Source organism: Muntiacus reevesi, chromosome 18 (assembly GCF_963930625.1).
Source record: "Muntiacus reevesi chromosome 18, mMunRee1.1, whole genome shotgun sequence".
NCBI classification, from domain to species: Eukaryota; Metazoa; Chordata; class Mammalia; order Artiodactyla; family Cervidae; genus Muntiacus; species Muntiacus reevesi.
This window is the reverse complement of record NC_089266.1, coordinates 11,457,825-11,480,896: the sequence shown is the minus strand read 5'-3', so window position 1 is coordinate 11,480,896 and position 23,072 is coordinate 11,457,825. Positions and strand designations below refer to the sequence as shown.

General features: G+C 59.6%; 1 protein-coding gene across 1 annotated transcript; it reads left to right on the top strand.

The window, feature by feature from the left end:
- The first annotated feature begins 491 nt into the window (after positions 1 to 491).
- Positions 492 to 22,410, top strand: CEP131 (centrosomal protein 131). Its single transcript, XM_065909075.1, has 27 exons — positions 492 to 693; positions 3,122 to 3,310; positions 4,056 to 4,165; positions 4,610 to 4,724; positions 5,023 to 5,150; positions 5,371 to 5,487; positions 5,956 to 6,111; positions 7,375 to 7,492; positions 7,846 to 7,962; positions 8,164 to 8,314; positions 8,838 to 8,932; positions 9,394 to 9,576; positions 9,943 to 10,119; positions 10,198 to 10,323; positions 10,433 to 10,558; positions 11,603 to 11,719; positions 12,132 to 12,234; positions 12,934 to 13,135; positions 13,476 to 13,583; positions 13,671 to 13,788; positions 14,132 to 14,206; positions 15,057 to 15,199; positions 15,279 to 15,456; positions 15,543 to 15,739; positions 16,457 to 16,517; positions 16,598 to 16,737; positions 22,390 to 22,410. The coding sequence occupies exons 2-26, from the start codon at positions 3,137 to 3,139 to the stop codon at positions 16,670 to 16,672; spliced, it is 3,270 nt and encodes a 1,089-aa protein (XP_065765147.1). The 5' UTR covers positions 492 to 693; positions 3,122 to 3,136; the 3' UTR covers positions 16,673 to 16,737; positions 22,390 to 22,410.
- The last annotated feature ends 662 nt before the right edge of the window (positions 22,411 to 23,072 follow it).

The following is a 23,072-nucleotide window of genomic DNA, read 5'->3' as shown; positions in this document are numbered from 1 at the left end:
GTCCAGGCGGGTCTGGGCAAGGAGGGAGCTCGGGTACCGCGCGAGAGCCCAGGGACCGCGTGGGATCCGCGGGACGACATGGGAGCCAGGGGGACGGCCCGGCCTTGAGACTGAGTTGGAGCCCGGAAGGCTGGCTGGGCCCACGATAAGAAGAAGCGCGGAGCTACCCCGCGCGCTCTACTGCCCTCCTCACGCACCGTCCCCCTTTCTCCTCCTCGCCCACCCCTCCTCAGAGGCTCCTCCTAGGGCCCGCCCCCACCGCAGCTGAGACCCCTCCTCCTGTGGCCATATCCAATCGGCAGCCCGCCGCCACCACAGGCCCCACCCCAGCTCCCTGCGGCTCCTCCCACGCTTGAACTTCTCGAAGGACAGCCGAGTCACCCAATGAACTTCCGGGACGTCCGGAGTGGGCGGCCAGAGGACCAATCCAGAAGAGGCGCGAGCAGGAAAGGCGGGCCTCCGTGACGGACGGGGAGGAGGTGCCAGGCTGTTTGGTTGCTAGCTGCCGCCGCTCGCCCGACCGCTTCATTGTCACCGGGCCTCGTAGTCGGCACCGGGGCCGGGGGCGCGAGGGCGCGAGATCCCGAGGTCGTCGGCCCGAAGCCTGGGCTCCCCGTGTCTCCACTTGGAGGGCCCCGCGCATCCATCGACGTTCGGTCCTACAGGCCCCGAGTCCAGGCCCGACTCACGCAGGTGAGAGGGTCCCTGTGCAGTTGGGGGTGGCCCCTGCAGGTGAAAAGGGTCCAGGACTCGCGCACAAGGGCTGGTCCACGCAGATGAAGGGATCCCTGGCCCGCGCAGGGAAGGGCATCGCGGGCTGTGCAGGTGAGGTGGAATGTGCCGGCGAGTGGGCCTCGTGCCGGTGAGGTGGTCCTGGGCCCGCCTAGGTGGGGAGGCCAGCGCAGGTGAGGGGGCCTGGCACTCACACAGGTGAAGGGGTTCATGCAAGTGAAGGGGATTCTTGTGCAGTTGAGGGTGCCCAGGTGAGGGGGAAGGTGCAGGTAAGGGCCCCTCAGTGCTCCCACACAGGTGAGGAGGGGCTCATGCCCCAGGACCCATGAGCTCCTATCGCCTTCCTGGGAGGATGATCTCCCTACCTTGAGCCAAACCCCAGGGACATGGGGAGCTACCCGCAGGGAAGCTTCCTGGGGTTCTGGGACAGTTCATTCTGAGGGGTCCAGGTGGAGACTCTGGACACCACCTTCAGATCCTGGGAGGGACACCTCTATATGCAAGATGAGGTCTAGTCTGGAGGGTTCCACGGAGAGTCTTTGTTTACCATCCCAGAGCCCCCCACACTCCTTGCTGCTCAAGGGTGCCAGCCCCTCGAGTGGACCCAGTTAGGCTGGGTGTGGCTGGTGCCTTGAGGAGAGGAGGGTGTTAGATTTCACTCACACTACCGGAAACACATACCCGAGGACACGGGCCTAGTGAGTGGCAGGGACAGCCTCTGCCTTCACTCTGGAGAGTAGGGGCCAAAGCCTCTGCTGTGGGTGTTGGGGCTGAAGGAGGATGTAGCGCTGACCCTGGGTGACAATGGTGTGTGCCCACTGGCCCACCAGAGTCCTCCATGGCATGGAGGGCTATGCTTATTCTTTTCTGGTCACTCCTGGTGCCAGCTCATCTCTGGTTACCTGAGCACGTGCCACATGCCAGATTCTGGGGTTGCAGAGTCCCCACCCTCATGGACCTTACATTCTTACGAGGGCATCAGGCAGTGCACAGACCAACCTGTGTGGGCAAGTGGCCAAGGGAGGCAAGTGAAGCAGGATGAGGGAGTGAGGAGTGACAGGGACAGGCAGTCCTCTGCATGAAGGTGGCGGGGGGATGGTGCTCATGACATCCCAGGGAAGGGTCTCAAGCAGATCAAAGGTGGGAAAGGGAGGCAGTGAGGAGGTCACAGAGAGCGGGGTCAGGTCTGAGGGGTGTTATTCTCAGTCTAGGTCTGGTGACTTTATTCCCCCTGCCTGAGTGTCCTCCCACTCTGATCTGAGACCCGGTTCAGAAAGATCAGCTGAGGCTGCTGTGTGGGGAGATGCAGGGCTGGTCAGGCAGGGCCAGAGGAGAGGTGCTGTGGTTGTTCAGTTTGAGGAGATGGGGGCTCAGACAGGGGTTGTGGAGGGAAGGGACTGATGGGAAAGGGGCACCAGTTGGGTGCCTGAGGGGGCAGGTGCGGAGGTGAGAGGAGGAACAGGTCAGGATGAGACCTGAATTTTTGGTCTGAGTTAGTTTCAGAAGATGCCCGCTGGGGAGGGGCAGCTGGAGGTGGCAGTCAGAAGTCTGTTTGGGTCTGAGGTGCCATGTACTGCATGGTCAGCTAAGCTGGGAACTAGAGGATAAGGGGGTGAGAGCTATGCCTGTGGGAACCAGCCATGCAGAGATGGTGTTTGACGCCAGGAGGCCAGAGGCTGTCCCCTAGGGTGGAGGGGAGCGGCCCAGGGCTGAGCAGTTGGATGGAGAAGGGCCAGCAAGGGACACTGTGGAAGTGCCACCGTAGGAGGGGAGGAGGGGAACCTGGACACGAGAGCAGATGCTGCCTCCCAGGAGCTCGTGGGTATTCTGGATGGTTCTAAGGAGACGGAGGGTGTTCCATGGCCAGATAACTTTAGGGGCTTTAACAAGTTCCAGTTTGAAAATCACCTGTGGGGTGCTAACCACAGGCCAGGCTCATGGCCCTCTTGTCTGAACCTCATGATAATCCTGTGAGGAGGCACTTTTGAAGGCCCATTTTACAGATGAGGAATATGAGGCCCATCTACAGATGAAGAATATGAGGCCCAGGCAGGTAGAGTTCCTGTCACGAAACGGGGACTCATACCCATGACTTTCAGCAGCCCAGGGTCACCACCGGCAGTGCCCTTCCAGGGAGGGTCTTCTTGACCCCAGGAGGGCCTCCTTTTGCTGTTAATGCTCAGCGTCCTGCTCTGCCACTCACTTCTGCTCCTGATAAGGAGAACGCCACCGAGCGACAAGGGTGGTGGGCACGGCAGGCCTCTGGGATGCTGAGTGGCATGCAGACTCAGACCCGCAGCCCTGGGCCCTTGCGACCGAGCTGGAGAGGGTGTGCGCACCACCTGGTTCCTCGGAGGATGCCTCCTCACCTCCCTTATTCTCTTCTCAGGGCCACTTGTCCACCATGAAAGGCTCCAGGGCCCTCAGTGGCCCCGAGGGCAGCCTGGAAGGCGTGGACTTGAGTCTGACAGGCCTCCCTCCACCCATGAACCGGCGCCCCAGTAGTGCTTCCACCACCAAGCCCATCACCCGCTCCATCTCCGTGGTCACTGGCAGTGAGCCAAGGAGGAAGACGCTGGTGCGTATCAGAGCTGGGTGTCAGGTCTGGGGGCTGTTCAGGGCCCCCTGTCTTGGAGTGGCGTCTGACTCCTGGGTGAGCTGCACACCTCGGCAGGCACCTTCATGTCCATTGTCCATTCATCCCTGGGGCTATCCGGGGGCAGGAAGGACTCTGGCTCATAGACCAGGGAGCTGATTCACCAAGAGGTCACTGCTAGGGTCACCTGGCCCTACATAGAGTCTAGATCCTGCCAGCGCCAAGCCCTCCATCCCTCCTGTTCCAGCAACATTTGGATTTGTGTGATTCCTCTGTAAATGAGGTTGATGTGTGGGGAAGGAGGAGCTCCCCATGCAGGGCAGGCAGTAGGTGGCAGGTGGGCAGCTGGACGGCAGCAGGAACTTTGGGACGAGAGCTGCCGTGGGTAGTGAACAGCCAGGCTCATTGGTGAGAAGGTGATGAGGAGGACGGTAGCCTTTGCTGTGGTGCCTGGGCAGGCGTCACACGCCTCCCCTTGGACCTTCCACCTGCCAGGGGTGAGGCGCTCCCATTTCATGTGAGAGGCTGGGGACCTGCCCCGCCTCAGCAGGTCTAACCCAGGGCCCCCAGGGTGTTCCCCCGCCCACCTGTCACCTGCTCACCTGCCTACGTGTGACCTAGGAGAGCCTCTCATTCAATCTGTGTGCAAGCCTGGCCTGGCCCTGAGGGGACTCACTAGGGTCTGAAACCTCAGCCACACAGTCAGTTGCTTCTCTCCTTTTTGCAGGAGAACCCAGGGCCCGGAGGCTCCCGGGCCATCAACAACCTTCGCAGATCTAATAGCGCCACGCAGGTCAACCAACCACAAGCCAACCAGGCGTGGCCCAGCCCCCTCAGGTAACCTCTGACCCCCCCAGGTACTCCCATCCTGCTCTCCCCTGCCTCGGTCAGTCCTTCTCCCAGCCTCACCGGTGTGAGCACTGGCTGGACTGGGGGCCAGCCCGGGGCAAGGCAGGCAGGATGAATCTTTGTCATTTCCCGCGCAGAGATGTGAACCTCAAGGCTGCTGCCCACCCGCCCTGCCTGCTCCCTTGTCTTTGTTGTGCTTCCCCTGGGGCTGTCATGGTGGCCACAGGACAGGGTGTGAGCGCCTCTTCTGGGCGTGGTTGTCAGAGTGGGGCTGAGAAGTGATATTTCATGCTGCAAGCTTTGGAGTGGGAGATCCCGTCAGTGACCTGGCCCCTCCTGTCCCCTCGTAAGATGAGTTGCCATCTGGATTCCTGGAGCTGGGCTCCCCAGGCCCCGTGACTGACCTTGCTTGCCATCCCCTCTGTGACTCAGGCCGGCAGAGCCCCCTGACTTCCTGACTCTCTTCGAGGGCAGCCCCAGTGGGAGAAAAAGGCCAGCCAGTCTGAGCAAAGCCTCCAGTGAGAAGGGAGCCACGTGGAATGTGCTGGTGAGGCTGCAGCTGAGCTGAGTCGACAGGCCGTCACGCTGTTTCATTGGGGCTGATGCCTGGTTCCGACTTTGTTCTCGCTGCCCTGTGGAACAGGCTGGTGGGGGGCAGGGGGCATCAGTGTTAGTTAGCCAGCTTTGACCACAGTGGTCAGTGTGAGGAGGAGCAAAGACCGTCCCAGCCCCTGGGTCATCTCACAGCTCCCCATGTGTGGGTGAGGCGGTGGGGGCAGGGCAGGGGCCCCACGTCAGAGGCGTGTGCAGCGGGGTGATGGACTGTTGCCTGTGTGCATGGATAGGATGACCGGCCCAGGGCCTTTACCTTGCCATCCGATGCCCAGAGTCCTGGAGCCCTCGACGTGCCAGTGGGCCCGAGGAGGAGAGAGTGCACGGTGCCCCTGGCCCCCAACTTCACCGCCAACAACAGGTGCGTTGGCTACACCCTCACACTTTGGGTTCCACTTGGCAGAACACCCTGATGGAGCTTCCCTGGGTCGAGATGGGCCCCACTTTTGGGCATGGTGGCCGTGGAGGGGGCCCGGCAGGCACACTGGGATAGTGTCACAGTGAGCCCTGGCACCAGCTATGTGAATGGGGGGGGTCCTTTCCAGAGCCTGAAACCACCCACACCCCCTCTCTCCCGGCAGGAGCAACAAGGGTGCCGTGGGCAACTGCGTCACCACCATGGTGCACAATCACTACACCCCATCAGAAAAGGTGCCGCCGCCCCCCAAGAGCTCCAACCACACGGCTCCCTCCCTCAAGTAAGGCTGCACAGGCACGCCCAGGCTCATCTTTATCTGGGGTTCCACTGAGGAAACCACAGCTGCCCCGCAAGTCTCCAGTCCCCACCTGAAACCGAAGCCAAGGCGAACCTTGAGCAGGCTGAGCAGAGCAGCCCCGCCCCAGTCCCTCACCCGTGTGTTCAGTGCATAGCATGCTCAGGTCAGGGACGGCCTGTGGGTCCCAAGTCACTATCCCACTCTGCGAGCCTGCTGTGTTAAGTGTGGTGCTCTTTAACCCTGGGTGCCACCAGATGGGCCCTGGTGGGGGAGTAGGTGACCCTGAGGATGACCAGCACGTCGGAACAGGACCTCACCTGCTCCTGGGGTCTTCAGGCCCCAGGACAAGGCCGAGGTGGCTCCTAAAGCCACAAACAGAGCCGTCCTCTGGAGGCTGGGAGAGGGGGCCGGGTCAGGCAGCCATGAACCTTTCTCCTCCCTCCCGGTCAGCAACATCATCAAGGCAGCCACAGACGAGGGTGAGGGCAGCAGCCTCGGGAAGCCGCAGAAGAACGTGGCCCGCAGCAACCACGTGGTCCAGAATAACTCAGGGGGTACTGCCAGCCTGCTAAGACGGAAGGAGGTGACCGAGGAGGAGGCTGAGAGGTGACCATGGCCAGGGCTGGGAGGAGGCCTGAGGTGCCAGGGAGAGAAATGTCCATGTAAGAATTGTTTTAAGATGATGCAGGCTGAAAAGACCACATGTTGTACAGTTTTTTTTATACAAAGCCTCAAAAAGGTAAATCTACAGAATTAGAAAGTAGAGCAGTGGCTGACTGGGGCCAGAGGAGTGCAGAGGGGGTCTTTTAGGATCAGTGGAAACATTCTAGAACTGGATCATGCTGGTGATAATACAGCTCTCTAAATTTACTAAAAATCATTGAATGGTATATTCTGAATGGGTGAGTTTTATAAATATGTAATCACTTCAGTAAACTGCTAAGTAAAAAAACACTAAACAGAAGGAAGATATAAAACTGCAAAGGTCACAACACTGATGGGTCTGCCCCTGGAATCTGGCCACGGGGGAGGGCGGTGTGTGGGCGCGGCAGGATCTTCTGCTTCTACATGTCTGTGACGTTGTGCTTGGTCAGGAACCACATAGTGATCAGAGCCTGGGCTTTGAGAGCCCCACCTGGCTGAGCAGTCATCACGGCTGTCCCAACAGAGCTCAGAACCAGGCCCTGGAAGTGGACGAGCGGGAGGAGCTGGGCAAGGCCTGGGTGTCCCCATTGGGACACCCCTCTGGGTGCATGTTCCATGGCTGGTGACCACTCACATCCTGTATGGTCCATTAGCCTTTGCCAAGTGAATCGACAAGGGGTCCCAAGAGCCCAGGTGAAGGCTTTGTGTTTAACCCGCTTTACTGAGTATAATTCACACACAACAGGATGCCCCTCTGAGGGCACAGGTTTATGAATTCGATGTGTGTGTAGTTGGAACAACATCACCCCTACCCTGGGATCCCCTCATACGTCTCTCACCCAGCCCCTCCTGGCCAAGACCCTGGCCACACCAGCCTGTCCCCCATAGCTTGCCTTCCCTGGTGGGCCATGCATGGACCCCCAGCCTGTGGCCTCCTGTGCTCAGCCGGCAGGGTCTCTGACTTGTTGCTCTTTGTCTCTGAGTAGTGTCACCATCAGGAGCACACAGCGTTCGCCCACAGGTGGTAGTGGGCCTTTGGGTTCCTTTCGGTTTCTATCGATCGTGAATAGTCTGTGCGGATGAGCTTTTCCATTTCCCTGGGGAACGCCAGCACTTGAAGAAGGGCCGCGTGCACTGCCGCTTCTCTGCCCACCGGGCCTCCTGGAGACCCAGGGAGGGAGGCTGTGACTCAGCCGCCTCCATCCTGACTCCGCTCTCTGGCAGGTTCATCCACCAGGTGAACCAGGCCGCTGTCACCATCCAACGCTGGTACCGACACCAGGTGCAGCGGCGCCGGGCTGGAGCCGCCTGCCTGGAGCGCCTGCTGGCATCCAAGCGAGAGGTCAGTGTGGGTGTGTGAGCCACACTCTGTGGGGTGGGCATGAATCCCAGGGGTCCAGCTGTGTATGGCAGCGTTTCTGGCCAGTGGGCTTGAACCTAGACTTGCCCCATGAGGCCACTTCATCTGGGGGCCCAGCTTCCTCCCTCCTGAATTGCTCGGTCACAGGACCTGGGTGCTGGGTCACCCCTGCTGAAATGTGGGGTGGTTTCTGGCTGGGATGCAAAGCCATCTCCCACCTGCAGGAGCCAGTGGCCACCTGAGAGAGGGGGGCTTGTCCTCTGTGGGGCAAAGAAATGGCAGGATGGGGCCACCCCATCTCTCCAGTCAAACGCACTGTGGCTTGGCTTCTTCAGGGGCAGCGGCAGCGCCTGGGAGAGGGGACCCTCCTGGACCAACACCAACAGAGAGAGGCAGCCAGGAGGAAGGCTCGGGAGGAGAAGGCGCGCCAGGCTCGGAGGGCAGCCATCCAAGTGAGGGGGTGGCCTGAGCCGCATGGGAAGCCTGGTGCTGAGGGGGGACCCCCTTGTGCCAAGACCACTTGTGCTCCTGGGGGCCCCCCGCCCCCTTCCCTGAGACTCTGGGCACGGGGCCTTGGGCAGTGTGACTGGGGGCAGGAAGAGGAGTTGCCTTCTCCCCTGGCCCCGGCTGCTCACAGGGGCTCCCCACGACAGGAACTGCAGCAGAAGCGAGCCCAGAAATCAGGCAATGCTGACCTTGGGCTGCTGAAGGGAACGGGGGAGACGGAGAAGCCCCAGCCTACTCAGGAGCCAGCCGTGAGGCCAGGGAGCACCGCTCAGCAGACCCACAAGGCCAATAACACTGGTGAGCAGGGCTGAGAGCCCAGAGGCTGCCCTGCCGTCCACCCACCACTGCCTTCGGCTCTGTGTGTGGGCTCCCCAATATGGTGACACCTCCTGGAGTTATCCCTGAAGTCAGATGCCCCCTGTCCAGACCTCCCCAGCCCTCCGCATCCCTCTCCCTCAGGAAGGCTCCTGGCTAAGAAGGTGCAGCCTCTGCCAACATCCCCTGGCGCCCTGTGCCATTGCCTCGTTGGCAGCTTACACTCATGAATGAGGGGTGCTGCTCTCAGCAGACCCCAGGCCCTGCTCCTCCACTCCTGTCCCAGTTACTCTGGAGCTGGACACAGGGTCCTTTCAGAGCAGCTGCATCAGCTCCCTGACCTCTCACTCCAGAAGGTCAGGGCTCCCCTGTGTCCCCACTGCTCCATGAGGTCCACTGTGGCATGTGCTGCCCCAGGCCTGCCTCCCCCGTGCCTTGCTTCTTCCCAAGGGCTCCTCCATGTCTGCAGCCCCCTGGTGGGCTGACGCTGTGTTCTGTTGTGCAGGGGCCAGGTTCCGCACTGCAGGCTTAGAGGACGCTGGCCAGCCTGCCCTTGGCTCGTCCCCAGAGCCCCAGCAGCTCTCCGAGGACAAGCCTCAGGTCTCGGCACATCCCTTCCCACCCACCCTGCCCACCTTTGGCTCTGGGATGCGTCAGTGCCGGGGTGGTTGGCACCTGCCTCTTTGCTGTCCCTCCCTGGCCGTGGGGTCACTCACACCAGGAAAGGCCACCCAGATTGGGTCTTGTCGATCCAGCGGAGGGCAGGGGTCTCAATGGTTGCTCTGGAATCCTGCTGGGTGTTCATGGATGCTGGGGTGGCACCTCTACAGGCCCATAGAAAAGAGCTGGAAGCTCAGGTTAGGCATTCGCCAAAGCCTCCAGCCTCTGGAGACCCCTCCCACCAAGCCACCCTTTTTGTTATCCTGGAGGTGGGTCAGGGAGCCGGGGTGGGGGACGTCGAGCCTAGTCTCCATGGCTGGGCAGGCACGTGCTCACGTGGAGAAAGCTTCACCCTTCTGTTCTCTGGTGGTCTCTGCCTCTAACGGCCCAATCTTCTACAGGATGCCAGGCTCCAGGACGTGCCTGGTGAGGGCCTGGAGGGCATGGGCCCTGCTGGGAGCAGGGCCAAGTCAAAGGCAACCCTGGACGAGCTGCTGGACACGCTGAAGCTGCTGGAGCAGGAACCTGAACCGCTGCCCTGCCCCCAGGCCTACCACAAGGACAAATATGCCTGGACCGATGAGGTGACCACGGGTCCTGGCACTGCCCATCCAGATCCCAGGGGTGCTTTGGGGGCCAGGGAAGTCCACCAGGCTCCTCTCTGCTCTAGTAAGGACCCTAACGAGGGCCAGATGGGACCTGATTGAATCTCCCCAGTTATCCCAGGGTTCACTAAGGGTTAGGACCCTCAGAATAACCTAGGGGCGGAGGTGGGGTGGGTACCGCCTCTCTGCCAGTGGTACCCCCTGCCAGGGTCTGGGCAGCTTGAGAGGCCCTCCCTCCAGACCAGGCCTTCCTCTACCCCGGGGGACCCTGAGCAGCTTCTGGAAGGCCGGCCCAGAGTCCTCGGCTGTCCCAACAGCCCCTAACACTGCACCCCTCCCACGCAGGAGGACGATGCCAGCTCCCTGACAGCGGACAACCTGGAGAAATTTGGGAAGCTGAGTGCAGCCGCTGGCCCCCCTGAGGATGGGACCCTGCTTTCAGAGGCCAAACTGCAGAGCATCATGAACTTCCTGGACGAGATGGAGAAGTCTGGGCAGGGCCGGCCGGCCTCAGCCCCTCAGGTGTGGAAGGGGTCTCCAGGGGGGACAGCAGGTCATCAGCGCGTGACCATGGCCTGCCTGACATAGCCACGTTCACAGGGGCCCATGCCGGAGGAGGGGCTGGGGCGCCTGGAGCCTGCATCCGAGGTCAGCACATCAGTGATGCGACTGCAGCTGGAGGTGGAGGAGAAGAAGCAGGCAATGGTGCTACTGCAGAGAGCGCTGGTAACGTCCCCACCGGCACTGCGTCTGTCCCCGGGGCCCGAGCCAGAGCAAGCCCCTGGCCTGACCCTTGAGGGCCTCGTCTCCGTCTCTTCTCCCACACCCGCTACAGGCACAGCAGCGAGACCTCACCTTCCGGCGGGTCAAAGAGACGGAGCGGGAGCTGGGCCGGCAGCTGCGGCAGCAGAAGGAGCACTACGAGGCCACCATACAGCGGCACCTATCTTTCATCGACCAGGTGGCGCTGCCTGGGAGGCAGGGCTCGGCAAGGCGGTCAGGAGGAGGACAGGACTGGGTTCTAGACCAGCTCGGGCTTGGTGGACATTCCTGGACCCACAGGCCTCCCCTGTGGGCCTCCTTCTCCCTCTGTAGAAACAGACAGCAGCTCCCTCTGTGGGGACCAGGGCGGGTCCAACGTATACCAGCCCCACGGTGTTGCCCCCCCCTGCCCCCAGTGATGCGCCCCACAGCCATAACCCTCCCTCGGCCCATGGCCACGCTCCTTGATCCAGCATGGTGGGCAGGCAACAGGAGCAGGTGGGCAGAGCACGTCTGGGGGGGCCCGGCCATGTGGGGTCACTCAGGACCAGTTGGTCCTCTGGGGGCCTGGGGACACATCCAGCAGGACAGACTCTGAACCTCCCTGTGTCCTGGGGAGGCCACCCCTGGTCTGCTGGGGCTGGCAGGGCAGCCAGAGCTCCCCTGCCAGGGTGGTGGAAGCTTCACACCCACCCTGTGCTCAGCGGAGCTCCCGTTGGGTCCTTTTCTGAGGAAAACTCTGTGTGAGGGGTCCGTGAAGAGAGGACAGAGCCCAGAGGAACCAAGTGGGCTCCAGTGACCATGAGCCACACTCTGCTTGGTGGTCATAGGTGTCTGCAAATCAGGGGTCTGCCTGGAGTCCTCAATGAGGCTGGGTGCCCTCCTGAGGGCTTCATGGAGACACCTTCGCAGGCAGTGGGCAGGCCTTTCTCCCAGGCCGGGTGACGGGGTTGACAGAATGACCCCCGTTCCAGGAAGCTCCTGGTGTGGCCATAGTCAGAGCCCTGTAGCCAAGGCACCATCACTGTCCGAACTCTGCTGACACCAGCCAGGTCCCAGGGGGACTGAGGGCCTGGGCAGCTGTTGCCCTTGTCCATGTGCGTGCTCCCCAGGACCCAGGATCCTCCCTCAGACCAGGGAGGGAAGCGAGGCTCAGGATTTGATGTGCTGGCCTCCCAGGTGAGGGGAGGCTGGGTCTCCTGGCCCCACAGGGCAGCAGCCTCACTTCCACCCCTGGTCACAGCTGATCGAAGACAAGAAGGCTCTGGGCGAGAAGTGTGAGGCCCTGGTGGCTGAGCTGAAGCTGGGGGACCAAAGGCGCAAGGACAGGGAGGCCCAGCTGCAGGAGCAGCATGAACTGGTGAGCCCTTTGCCCTCCCACCACCTGGCCCAGGCCTCATGGGCCCTGTGGGAGGGACCCCAGGACAGGCGGCCCCCGGCGCCTCATTCCTCGGCCTCCTAGCTGTTTCCCGAAAGCTTGGCCACGGGGGCCAAGGGACTTGTGAGACTCTTTCTGTGTCACAGATAAGGAAGTGGGGTTCAGAGGAGGTGACCGGGGACCTACTACAGCTCTGGTCCCTGGTCAGAGGGACCCCACTAACTCCTCCCAGCTTTCATCAGACAAGGACCGCAGTCCCTGATGCCTCCTGCTTTGTCCATGGTCACTGTTGAAAGGCTGCTCCTGAAACCCATGGGGCGGCCAGGAGCAGGGTGTCCTTGCATCTTCCTGCTTCCTACAGCTCCTCTGTTGACTCCTGTTTCCTTGTTGATAGGAGATTAAGAAACTCAAAGAACTCATGAGCGCCACGGAGAAAGTCCGCAGAGAGAAGTGGATCAATGAGAAAACCCGGAAGATCAAGGAGATCACGGTCAAAGGTAGAGGCCATCGTGCTGGGAGCCACCACGTGGGCGGGGCAGTCATGGGGGTCTCGAGTGAGGACAGTAGTTCCAGTTGCACATGTGGTGTGGAGACTTCCTGGGAAGCAGTGAGACCCAGGGATGGGGCCCCACTGGCTCAAGGCTGGGAGGAGCAGGGGAGGCTGGCGGCACACAAGCTTGGCCACAGACCAGCATCCTGACACAGGGCCCCGTTCGGGTTGGGGGCCTAGCCTTCCCTTGGCCAGGCTCCCTTTGATGGGTCTTCTTGCCTCCTCCAGCTTCCAGGGGAGTGACGGGGGGGTGGTCTTGGTGGGGGAAGGATGGCTGCCACTCCTCCCCCACTCAGCCCTCTAAGGAATGATGGGGCAGCCCCAACTGTGCCTGCCCACGCTTGACCCTCCTGCCCAGGGCACCCTCCTCTGCATTGACACCTTCCTCTAGGAAGACTCTGCAGGCCAGAGCACCAAGTGAGGAGCCTCAGTGCAGCGGTCAGGAAGTAGTGCTGTGGGCACTGGTGGGCTCAGCTGTGCTTCGGGCTGGAGCCCCTGGAGGGGGTCTTGTGGCTGGTCCGCAGCCCTGGTGTTCCAATGGGCAGAGGTCAGGGGTGCCCCACAGTTAAGGCGGGTATGGGGCAGGGCCCCTGCAGTGCAGTGGTGGACAGAGGTCCCTGCAGCACAGTACTCCCCCAACCCCCAGGCCTGGAGCCTGAGATCCAGAAGCTGATCGCCAAGCACAAGCAGGAGGTAAAGAAGCTCAAGGGTCTGCACGCGACAGAGCTGCTGCAGGCAGAGGAGCGCGCGGCGCAGCACTACGGGCGCCAGGCGGAGGAGCTCCGCGAGCACCTGGAGCGGGAGAAGGAGGCGCTGGGCCGGCAGGAGTGGGAGCGAGCCCAGCAGCGGTGGGGGTCCCGGGGACACGGGTGGGGGAGCGAGGCCTGGGGTGTGCACAGACTCCCAGAGTGAACAGTACCTCCTTCCTGGCGGCCTCCCTCCAGGATCATAGAAATCTGGGGGGATGGGGGTTAGTTCAGGACTCAAAGGGGCAGGGCAGCTGCAGCTGTACCGGGCAGTTCAGTTCCTAGGATGCGCTCTGGGGGGGCGGCTGGGATGGACGGCGCGGGGGGCCACTGGTGCGTTCTGAGCCTGTCCTGGCTGCGCTTGCCCTGGGCCCCTGTGGTGTGAGGTCCTCCTGTGTCCGCCCCACTCCCCAGGCCCTGCCAATGAGTCCTGTGTCCACAGCTTCGAGCAGCACCTGGAGCAGGAGCAGCGGGCCCTGCAGCAGCAGCGGCGGCGGCTTTACAACGAGGTTGCCGAGGAGAAGGAGCGGCTGGGCCAGCAGGCCGCCAGGTACCGCGGGGCGGGGCCTAGCCCTGCCCAACCCTGCTCTGCCCAGCCTTATCTAGCCTCCCAGGACTGACTCCGGCTCACCTGCAGGCAGCGGGCAGAGCTGGATGAGCTGAGGCGGCAGCTAGAGGAGAGCAGCTCGGCAGGTGGCCGGGCCCTGAGGGCGGAGTTTGAGAAGGGGAGAGAGGAGCAGGAGCGCAGGCACCAGGTCAGCCCCGCCCACCCGGCCCCGCCCCGCCCCCGGCCCCACCCTGACCAGGCTCCTTCCTCCAAGGCCCCGCCCCCAGCCCCGCCCCACCCCTCTGGACCCCGCCTAGCAGGAAAGCGCCCACCAGGGGTGGAGAAGGGCAACCACCAGGACCAGCTTCCCCGCTGCCAGGGTAGCAGCTGCCTGAAGCACTGTGCTGAGCCTGCTTTCACACTAGGGGTCTCCCCAGCTAGCTCACCACAAACTCTCAGCTTGACCTCAGGCCCGTCCAGGCCCTGGCAGAGCCAGCTCTGGGTGGGGAGGGGCCAGGCAAAGCTGCTGTTACACTGTTGCCTGCCCCCAGATGGAACTGAAGACCCTGAAGGACCAGCTGGAGGTGGAGAGACAGATGTGGGAAGCCAACTCCGCCAAGAAGGAGGTGGGAGGCGGGTGAGGCCGCGGCAGGGTGTGGGGGCTTCCTTCCCTCTCCCCTCCTGCCCAGCCTCAAAGCAGGCCTGTAGGCCCTACGTCGGTGGCCTCCCTTTGGGCGGGTGTGGGTTCTGGCTGCCTGGGGTTGGTGGTGTGATTCTGATTGTAGTTGAGTGAACTTCTAGATGGGCATGGGAGAAACTGGGGGGACTGGAGTGGACCCCAGAGGATGGTGGTGAATGTTCCTCACCCTCCCCTTGCACAGGTAACTGTTCTGAAAGTTGACAGGCTGACCCACAACCAGTGTGAGGGGCCCACTTGGGAGCAGGTCTCTCCTTACCCTCTCATGCCTTTCTTCAGATAGGCTGTGCCACCATGCTCTCCTGTCCTGGAAGGAGGTGGTGGTGGAAAGGCACACCAGGGCCACACAAGCCATCAACCAGGGGACAAAGCCTGAGTAGTGGCCCAGTGGCCACCCTGTCCCATTCCCACAGCCACGTATCTGTGGGATACATTCCCAGACTTGACTGAGTCAGAGGGCGTGGCATGTTCAACTTGGTGGGATTTCCAGGTTGCCTTCCAAGAGGCTGCCCCACTGATGCTCTCACCCCCGGATGGGGGCCCCCCGGCCCTGTGGGTGCCCCACCCTGCCCTCAGCAGCCAGATGAGGTCCCTTCTTTTATCAGGATCAGTTTGGCAGCAGACACCGTCTCCGAGTGGGGGAAGAACTAGGCTGTGCCGACAGCTCCCACTCAGGCCCCTGCTGGGTCCTGATGACAGGACATGGCCCTCAGCCCTGGGGACAGGTGAGGTCCACCCTCAGCTGGCCCTCTCCCAGGCCCCCTTTGCCTCCCCTGCAGGAAGCATGGTTGTTGAACCGAGAACGGGAGCTGAAGGAGGAGATGCGGAAAGGCCGGGACAAGGAGATTGAGCTGGTCATCCACCGGCTGGAGGCCGACATGACGCAGGCCAGGGAGGAGAGCGAACGGGCCGCGGAGAACCGGTGAGACCCCGAGAAGCCCGGAGCAAGGCCCAGAGATGGGCCACGGGACTGCCCCTGACCCAGCTCCTCCCGCCGCCAGGGTCAAGCGCCTCCGGGATAAGTATGAGGCGGAGCTCTCGGAGCTGGAGCAGTCGGAGCGGAAGCTCCAGGAGCGGTGTGCGGAGCTGAAGGGGCGCCTCGGGGAGGCCGAAGGGGAGAACGTGCGTCTGCAGGGCCTGGTGCGACAGAAGGAGAAGGAACTGGCAGACGTGAAGGCGGTGAGCGGGCGGGTCAGTCACCCAAGCCCTGGCCCCCAGTCACCGCCATCCACTCACACCGTCCCTGTCGTCCCCATGTCCCTCAGGTGAACGAGCAGCTGACTGGAGAGCGCAGCAGCCTGGCCCAGGTCCTTCGCCAGGAGTTCGCCGACCGGCTGGCGACGTCCGAAGAGGAGAACCGGCAGGTCAAGGCCGAGCTGGCTGAGCTGCGGGCCCGCCAGCGGCTCGAGCTGGAGCAGCTCACACGGGAAAAGCAAGCGGAGCTGGAGGAGGTTCACGGGAGGTGGGCTGCTGGGTTGACAGGGGTCCTGGGGAGCACAGGGCCAGGGGAGAAAGGCAGGACCCTGTGGCTCCAAAGCGGATGCTGGGCCAAGGACGGTGAACGACTGCGCTCCCTCCTTCCCGCTGATGTGGAATGCATCCGTCAGCCACAGCTGGGGCTCCCTTCTTGAGGCTCGGTTGTCCTCTCTGTGTGATGCTGGCCCCAGGGCGTGGGAGGAAGCCCGGCCATCCCACACCAGGGCAGGTGCCCCACATATGGGTGTCCAGAGAGGAGCTCCCTGGCCCTTGGCCCCTGGGGACTGGGTGGAGTGGGTGCTGTGCAAATAGGATGACCCCTCTCCTCCCCTCCCCACCAGCGATCCTTTAGTCCTTCCCAGGTCTCTGGCCCTCGCCCCTGCTCCGTGGGTGCTCTTTGAGGCAGGCATGTGGTGGGGGCTTCCTGGCCTCCTATCAGCAGGGAGCCCTTCCCAAAGGGCGTGGCTTCACGTGGGGTCAGCTGTGGGGTCACAGATCCTGTTGTCAGCTCCTCCAGGCCACACAGTGCCCCAGTCAGCAGGACTGGGATGGGCTGGGCCGGGCAGTGGCTCCCCTTGCTCTTTGGTGGGAGCGGGGTGGGAGTGGAGACCTCCCACCACCCACCCTGACATACTCAGCTGCAGGCCGGCCTGGGGGTCTGGCTTGGACACCGCACAGACGCACACCGTCCGCTCCCCCGCAGGGTGAAGATGGCCCTGGCAAAGAAGGAGGAGGCCGTGAGCAGCCTCCGGAAGCAGCACCAGGTGGGTCCCCGTGGCTGACCGGCCTGGTGGGGTGAGGTGGGGGTGGCCCTGGCCTGACCAGGGTGTACCGGGTGTTGCAGGCCGCGATGAAGCGGGCTGACCACCTGGAGGAGCTGCTGGAGCAGTGCAGGCGGCCATTTCCGAGCACCAAGTGACCACCGACTGCAGCAGGCTGCGGCCGCCCTGCAGGACACCGAGGCTGCGTGGTAACAGTAAAGAGGTGTCTTTTAATACTTTGTGCGACCCTGACTCGTCTCTCCTGGTCCGGCGCCTGGGGTGGTGGGGATGGAGGCCCCTCGGGTCCAGGTGTGGGGTTCCTGACCCAGCTCTGCTCTCGACTTCCCCCACCTCCCTGTTTCCTGCCTGGCCCTGCGGTTCCCCAGCTCGGGCCCCAGGTCCCAAGCAGAGGGAACGGCCCCCTGTTCCGGCCTGGGCCTGGACAAGATCTGTGATACCTGTCCCCCCTTGCTGCACCCCCCCCACCTGCAGGGAAGGCGCTCTGAGCCTCCTCCCCAGCCCCTGCACAGGCTGCTGTTCTTGCTTTCATGGCTAGAGAACCAGCCAGCCTCCCTGAGGCCCTGTCCTTCCTTCCCCCAGTCAGGACACTCCCTGGAGGTGTGACAGCCTGGAGCCCTCGAGAAATGGGCCCTGGACCAGCCTTGCCCTGAGAAGGGTAGAGACCTATCCTGGAAGGACTGGGCAAGGGAGCTAGGGGGCAGCAAAGGGGAGGCTCCTCCTCTGGGGACTCACCTCCCCCACCCTCCTGCCAGGCACTCTGTCACCGCAACTGCCCTGGCCGAGGGTGCTAGACCAGCCCACGGGGGAGAGCCAGCACTTGTGGGGTTGCATAGGCTGGCCCTGGTGGAGGTGGTGACCCTCCTGCACTCTCAGAAGGTCCTGGGGCTTGGGCTCTTGCTGACATGGCCACAAGGGCAGAGCCAGACTCCCCCGGGCCTGAAGCAGCTCACAGGAGCACTGACCTGAGGGCCCTCCTGGCACCCCTGTCCCTGCCTTGGGGTGTCAGGGCCCCAATTTCCTCATCTGCACAGGACAGCTGCTTCCTTCCTTTGTGCCAGAGCTGGTCGCTCGCAGAACCTGGGGCTGGAGCCAGATGCAGCAGTGAAAGAGCAGGGCCACCCTGGGCATGGCCCCTTCTGGCTTCAGATGCTGGTCCCGCCCCCTCCCCCACAAGCAGCCACACAAGCAGAGGGAGCTGGCTGCTTGCTGGTCTCCAGGCCAAGGGCCCTGGGGACTGGGTAGGGACCAGCTCTGGGAGAAGCAGCCTGTTCTGACACACCTTTGGGTCCTCTGATCCTCCCCCAAAATGTAGTTTTAGCTGAAGCTGTTATTGGGAGTTGCTAGGGGGAGACTGTAAACTACTAAACTACAGTATTTTTGCAAGCGAGGTTTTCAGCGAGGGAAGACAGACACTTGGGGGTGGCTTTCAGAGTTGGTGGGACAGGGGGATGGCTTACTTGACAGCCAGAGAAGCAGCCAGGAAATGGATGGTGGTGGCTTTCTGATGAGGAAGATGGTGCCTGACTCCCCAGATCCTGATTTGCAGCTTTTCATTCATCTGTTCATTTGTTTGTTCATCCATCCATCCATCCATCCATCCATTCATTTATCTCTTCAGAGAACAGGCTGGGTGCCCTTCTGTACTAATTTCTGCATCCCTTACACTCCCTCACCTCTGCTATTAGGTTGGTGCAAAAGTAATTGCGGTTTTACATTATTGAATGTTGCTGTTTGATATTGGAATACATTCTTAAATAAATGTAGTTATGTTATATATCATTATAATGCACATTTCTTGCTTTTTTTTGATATGATGATATTACTTGCTATTTATTTTATATTTATGTTAGACTAGGGAGATAATATTAGACAGAAAGCAAATATGAGCAGTTTTCTTATTTGAGTTCAAAATGGGTTGTAAGATGACAGAGACAACTTGCAACATCAACAATGCATTTGGCCCAGGAACTCCTAACAAATGTACAGTGCAGGAGTGGTTCAAGAAGTTTTGCAGAGGAGATGAGAGCCTTGAAGATGAGGCGTGCAGGGGCTGGCCATCAGAAGTTGACAATGACCAGCTGAGAGGATCATAGAAGCTGATCCTTTTACAAGTGCATGAGAAATTGCCGAAGAACTCAGTCAGCCATTTTCTGGTCATTCAGCATTTGAAGCAAATTGGAAAGGTGAAAGCTGGATAAGTGGGTGCCTCATGAGCTGACCACAAATAAAAAAATTTGTTGTTTTGAAATGTCATCTTCTCTTACTTTACCCAACAACAATCATTTCTTGATCAGACTGTGACGTACAACAAAAAATGGATTTTATATGACAACCAGCGATGACCAGCTCAGTGGTTGGACTGAGAAGAAGCTGCAAAGCACTTCCCAAAGCCAACCTTGCACCAAAAGAGGTCACAGTCAATGTGTAGTAGTCTGTGCCCATCTTATCCACTACAGCTTTTTGAATCTTGGTGAAACCATTACATCTGAGAAGTACGCTCAGCAAATTGATGAGATGCACTGAAAACTACAATGTCTGCAGCTGGCATTGTTCAACAGCAAGGTCCCAATTCTTCTGCACAACAACATTCGACTACATGTCACAAAACCAACGCTTCAAAAGTTGAATGAATTGGGCTACAAAGTTTTGCCCTGTCCACCATATTCACCTGATCTCTCACCAACCAACTACCATTTCTTCAAGGGTCTTGACAACTTTTTGCAGGGAGAATGCTTTCACAACCAACAGGAGGCAGAGAATGCTTTGTAAGAGTTCATCAAATCTGAAGCACGGATTTTTATGCTATGGGAATAAACAAACTTATTTCTCGTTGGCAGAAATGTGTTGATTGTGATGGTTCCTGTTTTGATTAATAAAGATGTGTTTGAGCCTAGTTATAATTTAAAATTCATGGTCTGAAACCACAATTACATTGCACCAACCTAATATTATTTGAGCTCTTCACTTTACTTTTATTCAAGTTTTTGTTGTCAGCCATAATAATTTGCTCCTGACATTAACTGGCTTGGGGCTTTGTGTCATCCGGGGTCTCTGTCCTGCCCATAACCTGCCCATTGGCCTTGTGGTGGCATCTCACACATCCCAACTGGTGAAAATGTGTTCCTGAGAGGCTACAATGGTGGCGGTAGGGTGGGGGGGCCTGCCTTGTTGTGACTGTTCCACCTGCTCAGGTGTGCCTCAAAGAAGGGGGACTGAGATGCCATTCCTGTTCCCTGGGGTAGGGATTGTGGGCTGGGTGGCACTGTACTCTGGGTAGGGGGTTGTCTCTCAGGCTCCAGCCTCCAAAGGAAAATCTCCTTGGCTTTCTAGCTCCTCTGGTTAATTCATTGTGATTTATCCTTACTGATTTCTTTCCTACTTGCTGTATCAGTTCCTAAGAGAGGAATGCTAAAGTTTCCAACAGTGATTTTGCATCATCTCTTTTTCATATTAGTTGGCCCATTTTTACTTTATGCATTCTGAGGCTATGTTAGTAGGTGCGTGCAAATTTACAGCAGTGTGTCTTCCTGGTGAGTTGACCCTTTGTCTTTACAGACCGTCCCTCTTTGCCTAACAGTGCATCTTACCTTAAAGTACCCTTCATCTGATGGTAGCCGCCACATCAACTTTCTCTACATGGCATTTGCATGTTGTATCTTTGCGATTTTTTTTAAGCCTTTCTGTGACCTAGTTAAGCATAGCATGAAACCAGCCACAGACAACATGCAGACGAATGGGTGTGGTCAGGTGTGGTCTGCATTGAGCTGAATTTGGACCTCAGTTCAGGGGAATTACTTTTGCTCTGGTAGCAGTTAGGATAGGGACGGGGCTGGCTGAGGCTGGGCTCCAGTCTCCATGAGGACTGACCTGGTACCCCCGTCCTCACCCCTCACTCCTAGCCCCATAGGATCCACAAGCAAAGACCCTCCTCTCTAGCAGATGTTGAAGACCTGGGAGACTACTGGACACCCTCCTCAGCCACTCAGCCTCTCCCTCACTGTTGTTCAGTTGCTCAGTCGTGTCTGACTCTTTACGACCCCATGAACAGCAGCATGCCAGGCTTCCTTGTCCTTCACCATCCCTGGAGTTTGCTCAAACTCATTTCCATTGAATCAGTGATGCCATCATCTCATCCTCTGTTGCCCTCTTCTCCTCCTGCCCTCAGTGTTTCCCAGAATCAGGGTCTTTTCCAATGAGTTGACCCTTCACATCAGGTAGCTAAAGTATTGGAGCTTCAGCTTTAGCGTCAGTCCTTCCAATGAATATTCAGGGTTGATTTCCTTTAGGATTGACTGGTTTGATCTCCTTATTGTCCAAGGGACTCTCAAGAATCTTCTCCAGCACCACAGTTTGAAAGCATCAATTCTTTGGAGCACAGCCTTCTTTATGGTCTGACTCTCACATCTATACATGACTACTGGAAAAATCATAGCTTTGACTACACAGACCTTTGTTGGCAAAGTGATGGCTCTGCCTTTTAATACATGTGTAGGTTTGTCATAGCTTTTCTTCCAAGGAGCAAGTGTCTTAAATCAATTTCAAACCTTGGCAGGGACCCTGTGCCAGTGTCAGGCTCACTTCTTGGGTTTTCCCTTCTGGAATCTCAGAATTCATGTTGCTTTGCTTGCTCATAATAAACAATATATAAGCAAGTGATGTGTTATGTTAGGGGCTTACCAGCTGTCGCTAGTGGTAAAGAACCTGCCTGCCAATGCAGGAGACGCAGGTTTGATCCCTGGGTTGGGAAGATCCCCTGGAGAAGGGCATGGCAATCCACACCAGTATTCACGCCTGGAGAATCCCATGGACAGAGGGACCTGCTGGGTTATGGTCCGCAGGGTCGCAAAGAGTCAGACATGACTGAAGCGACTGACATGTGTGCATGTGGCATATTAGGAGATGGGAGCGCTATGGAGAGAATAGAACAAGAATGTGGAATGCTGGGCAAGAGAGTGGAATGTGAAACAGGGTAAGGGCTGACCTCTCTGAGATGTGACATTTGAGGAAAACAGGAGATGAGGGAGTTAGTCATGCAGATACCTAGGGAAGCGTGGCAGGCCCAGGCACAGCCACCCAAAGGCTCTTGGGCAGCGTGACTCCTGGTTGGATAGCAGTGGGGAGGCTGGTGTGTCTGCAGTGGGGGTGGGAGGGTCTGAAGTCAGGGAGCATGCAGGCATCCCAAGGATCTGGTTCAACTACATGAGAGGGGAGCCTCTGGAAAGTTCCAAGAGAAGTGACAGGTTTGACTTGTATTTTAAAAGAACCTCTCTGGCTGCTATGTTGAGAGCGCATTGTTGGAGGGTGGAGGTGGGGAGGGCATTTGGGGGCCCAGGGTCGTCATCCAGACAAGAGCTGGTGGTGGCCTGGATGGTGGGGGAATGGGGCTCTGGATGCATGTGGAGGGCAGAGGCAGTGGGGTTACCTTACAGGTGGGTGTGGAAGGGCGAGGAGCTAGGATGCTGGCTCTTTGGCTCATGGGCTGCTGTTCCTGCAGTAGCCCACTTGGGGCTCCTGAGAGCGGTGCCTTCACGCTGGGGTGACCCAGCCACCTGTGACTCCTCCATCCTAGAGGGCCTTGGAGTCCCATGCAGCTGTGAGGAGAGAACCCATCACACCCCCGTGGACACAGGGGGCTGAGATGGGGGCCCAGTGCTCCCCCAGCCACCAGCCCCAGGATGAAGTGGGGAGCACACCCACACCCTCTCTGCATGGTGACCATGGGGCTCCCGGCCTGAGCAACCAAGGAACGACACAGTTCTGACAGATGGGAAGACCAAGGGTGGGGCTCCGGGAGGAAGCTGGGAGCTCAGCCTTTGGCAGGTTCAGTCTGAGACGCCTCCATCCCACGACACAGGGCGTCAGGTAGCCAGAATGGATACAGGGGTCTGCCATACCAGAAAGAGATGCTGAAACTGCAAGATGGGAGCCCGCCAGGTGGGCGGGTGTGGTGGAGCAGTGGCTGGGGCAGGCCAGGTGGGGTGGGGGGACTCCTCCAGGAGGCAGGGCTTGGAGAGAAGGGAGGGGGTCTCATGGGGAGGAGGAGGAGGCAGAGATCTGAGTCCTGGACTTGTCCAGAGGGCAGGGCTGATGCTGTCCCCTCGCTGTGGACTCCAGGAGGCCTTGGACCCAGCCTGGTGAGCAACCTTTGAAGAGCCCAGTGGAGCCTGGGGCAGGGGGTATATGGGGATGGGTGGCGCAGGTCTGTGCCCAGAAAGCACTGGGTTGGGAGGGCTGAACCGGGAGGGGTCAGGGCTGGAGGAGAGACCACCCTCCAAAGGTGTAGGAACAAGAAGGGGCAGAGGCTGGACGCACCACCCCTCGGCCTCCCATTTTCACTCCTGTACCCACCCCCCGCACCGATCTGCTCCCTACCTGCCGCCCAGAGACCCATGACCCTGTCCCTGTCCCTGTCCCAGCTGATGCTGCACACCCCTGACAAATACATGAACTTCAATTCATTTCATGCTGTTTTTCTTCCATTTTCCTGGCCCACGCTGTGTCCACTGCCACGGCCTTCTCCCTGGGGCACTCTCGAAT

Coding starts and splice junctions, on each gene's coding strand:
- CEP131 (XM_065909075.1), top strand. CDS start 3,137: ATGAAAGGCTCCAGGGCCCTCAGTGGCCCCGAGGGCAGCCTGGAAGGC. Junction 4,725..5,022: donor GAGCCACGTGGAATGTGCTG/GTGAGGCTGCAG, acceptor GTGCATGGATAG/GATGACCGGCCCAGGGCCTT. Junction 10,559..11,602: donor ACCTATCTTTCATCGACCAG/GTGGCGCTGCCT, acceptor CCCTGGTCACAG/CTGATCGAAGACAAGAAGGC.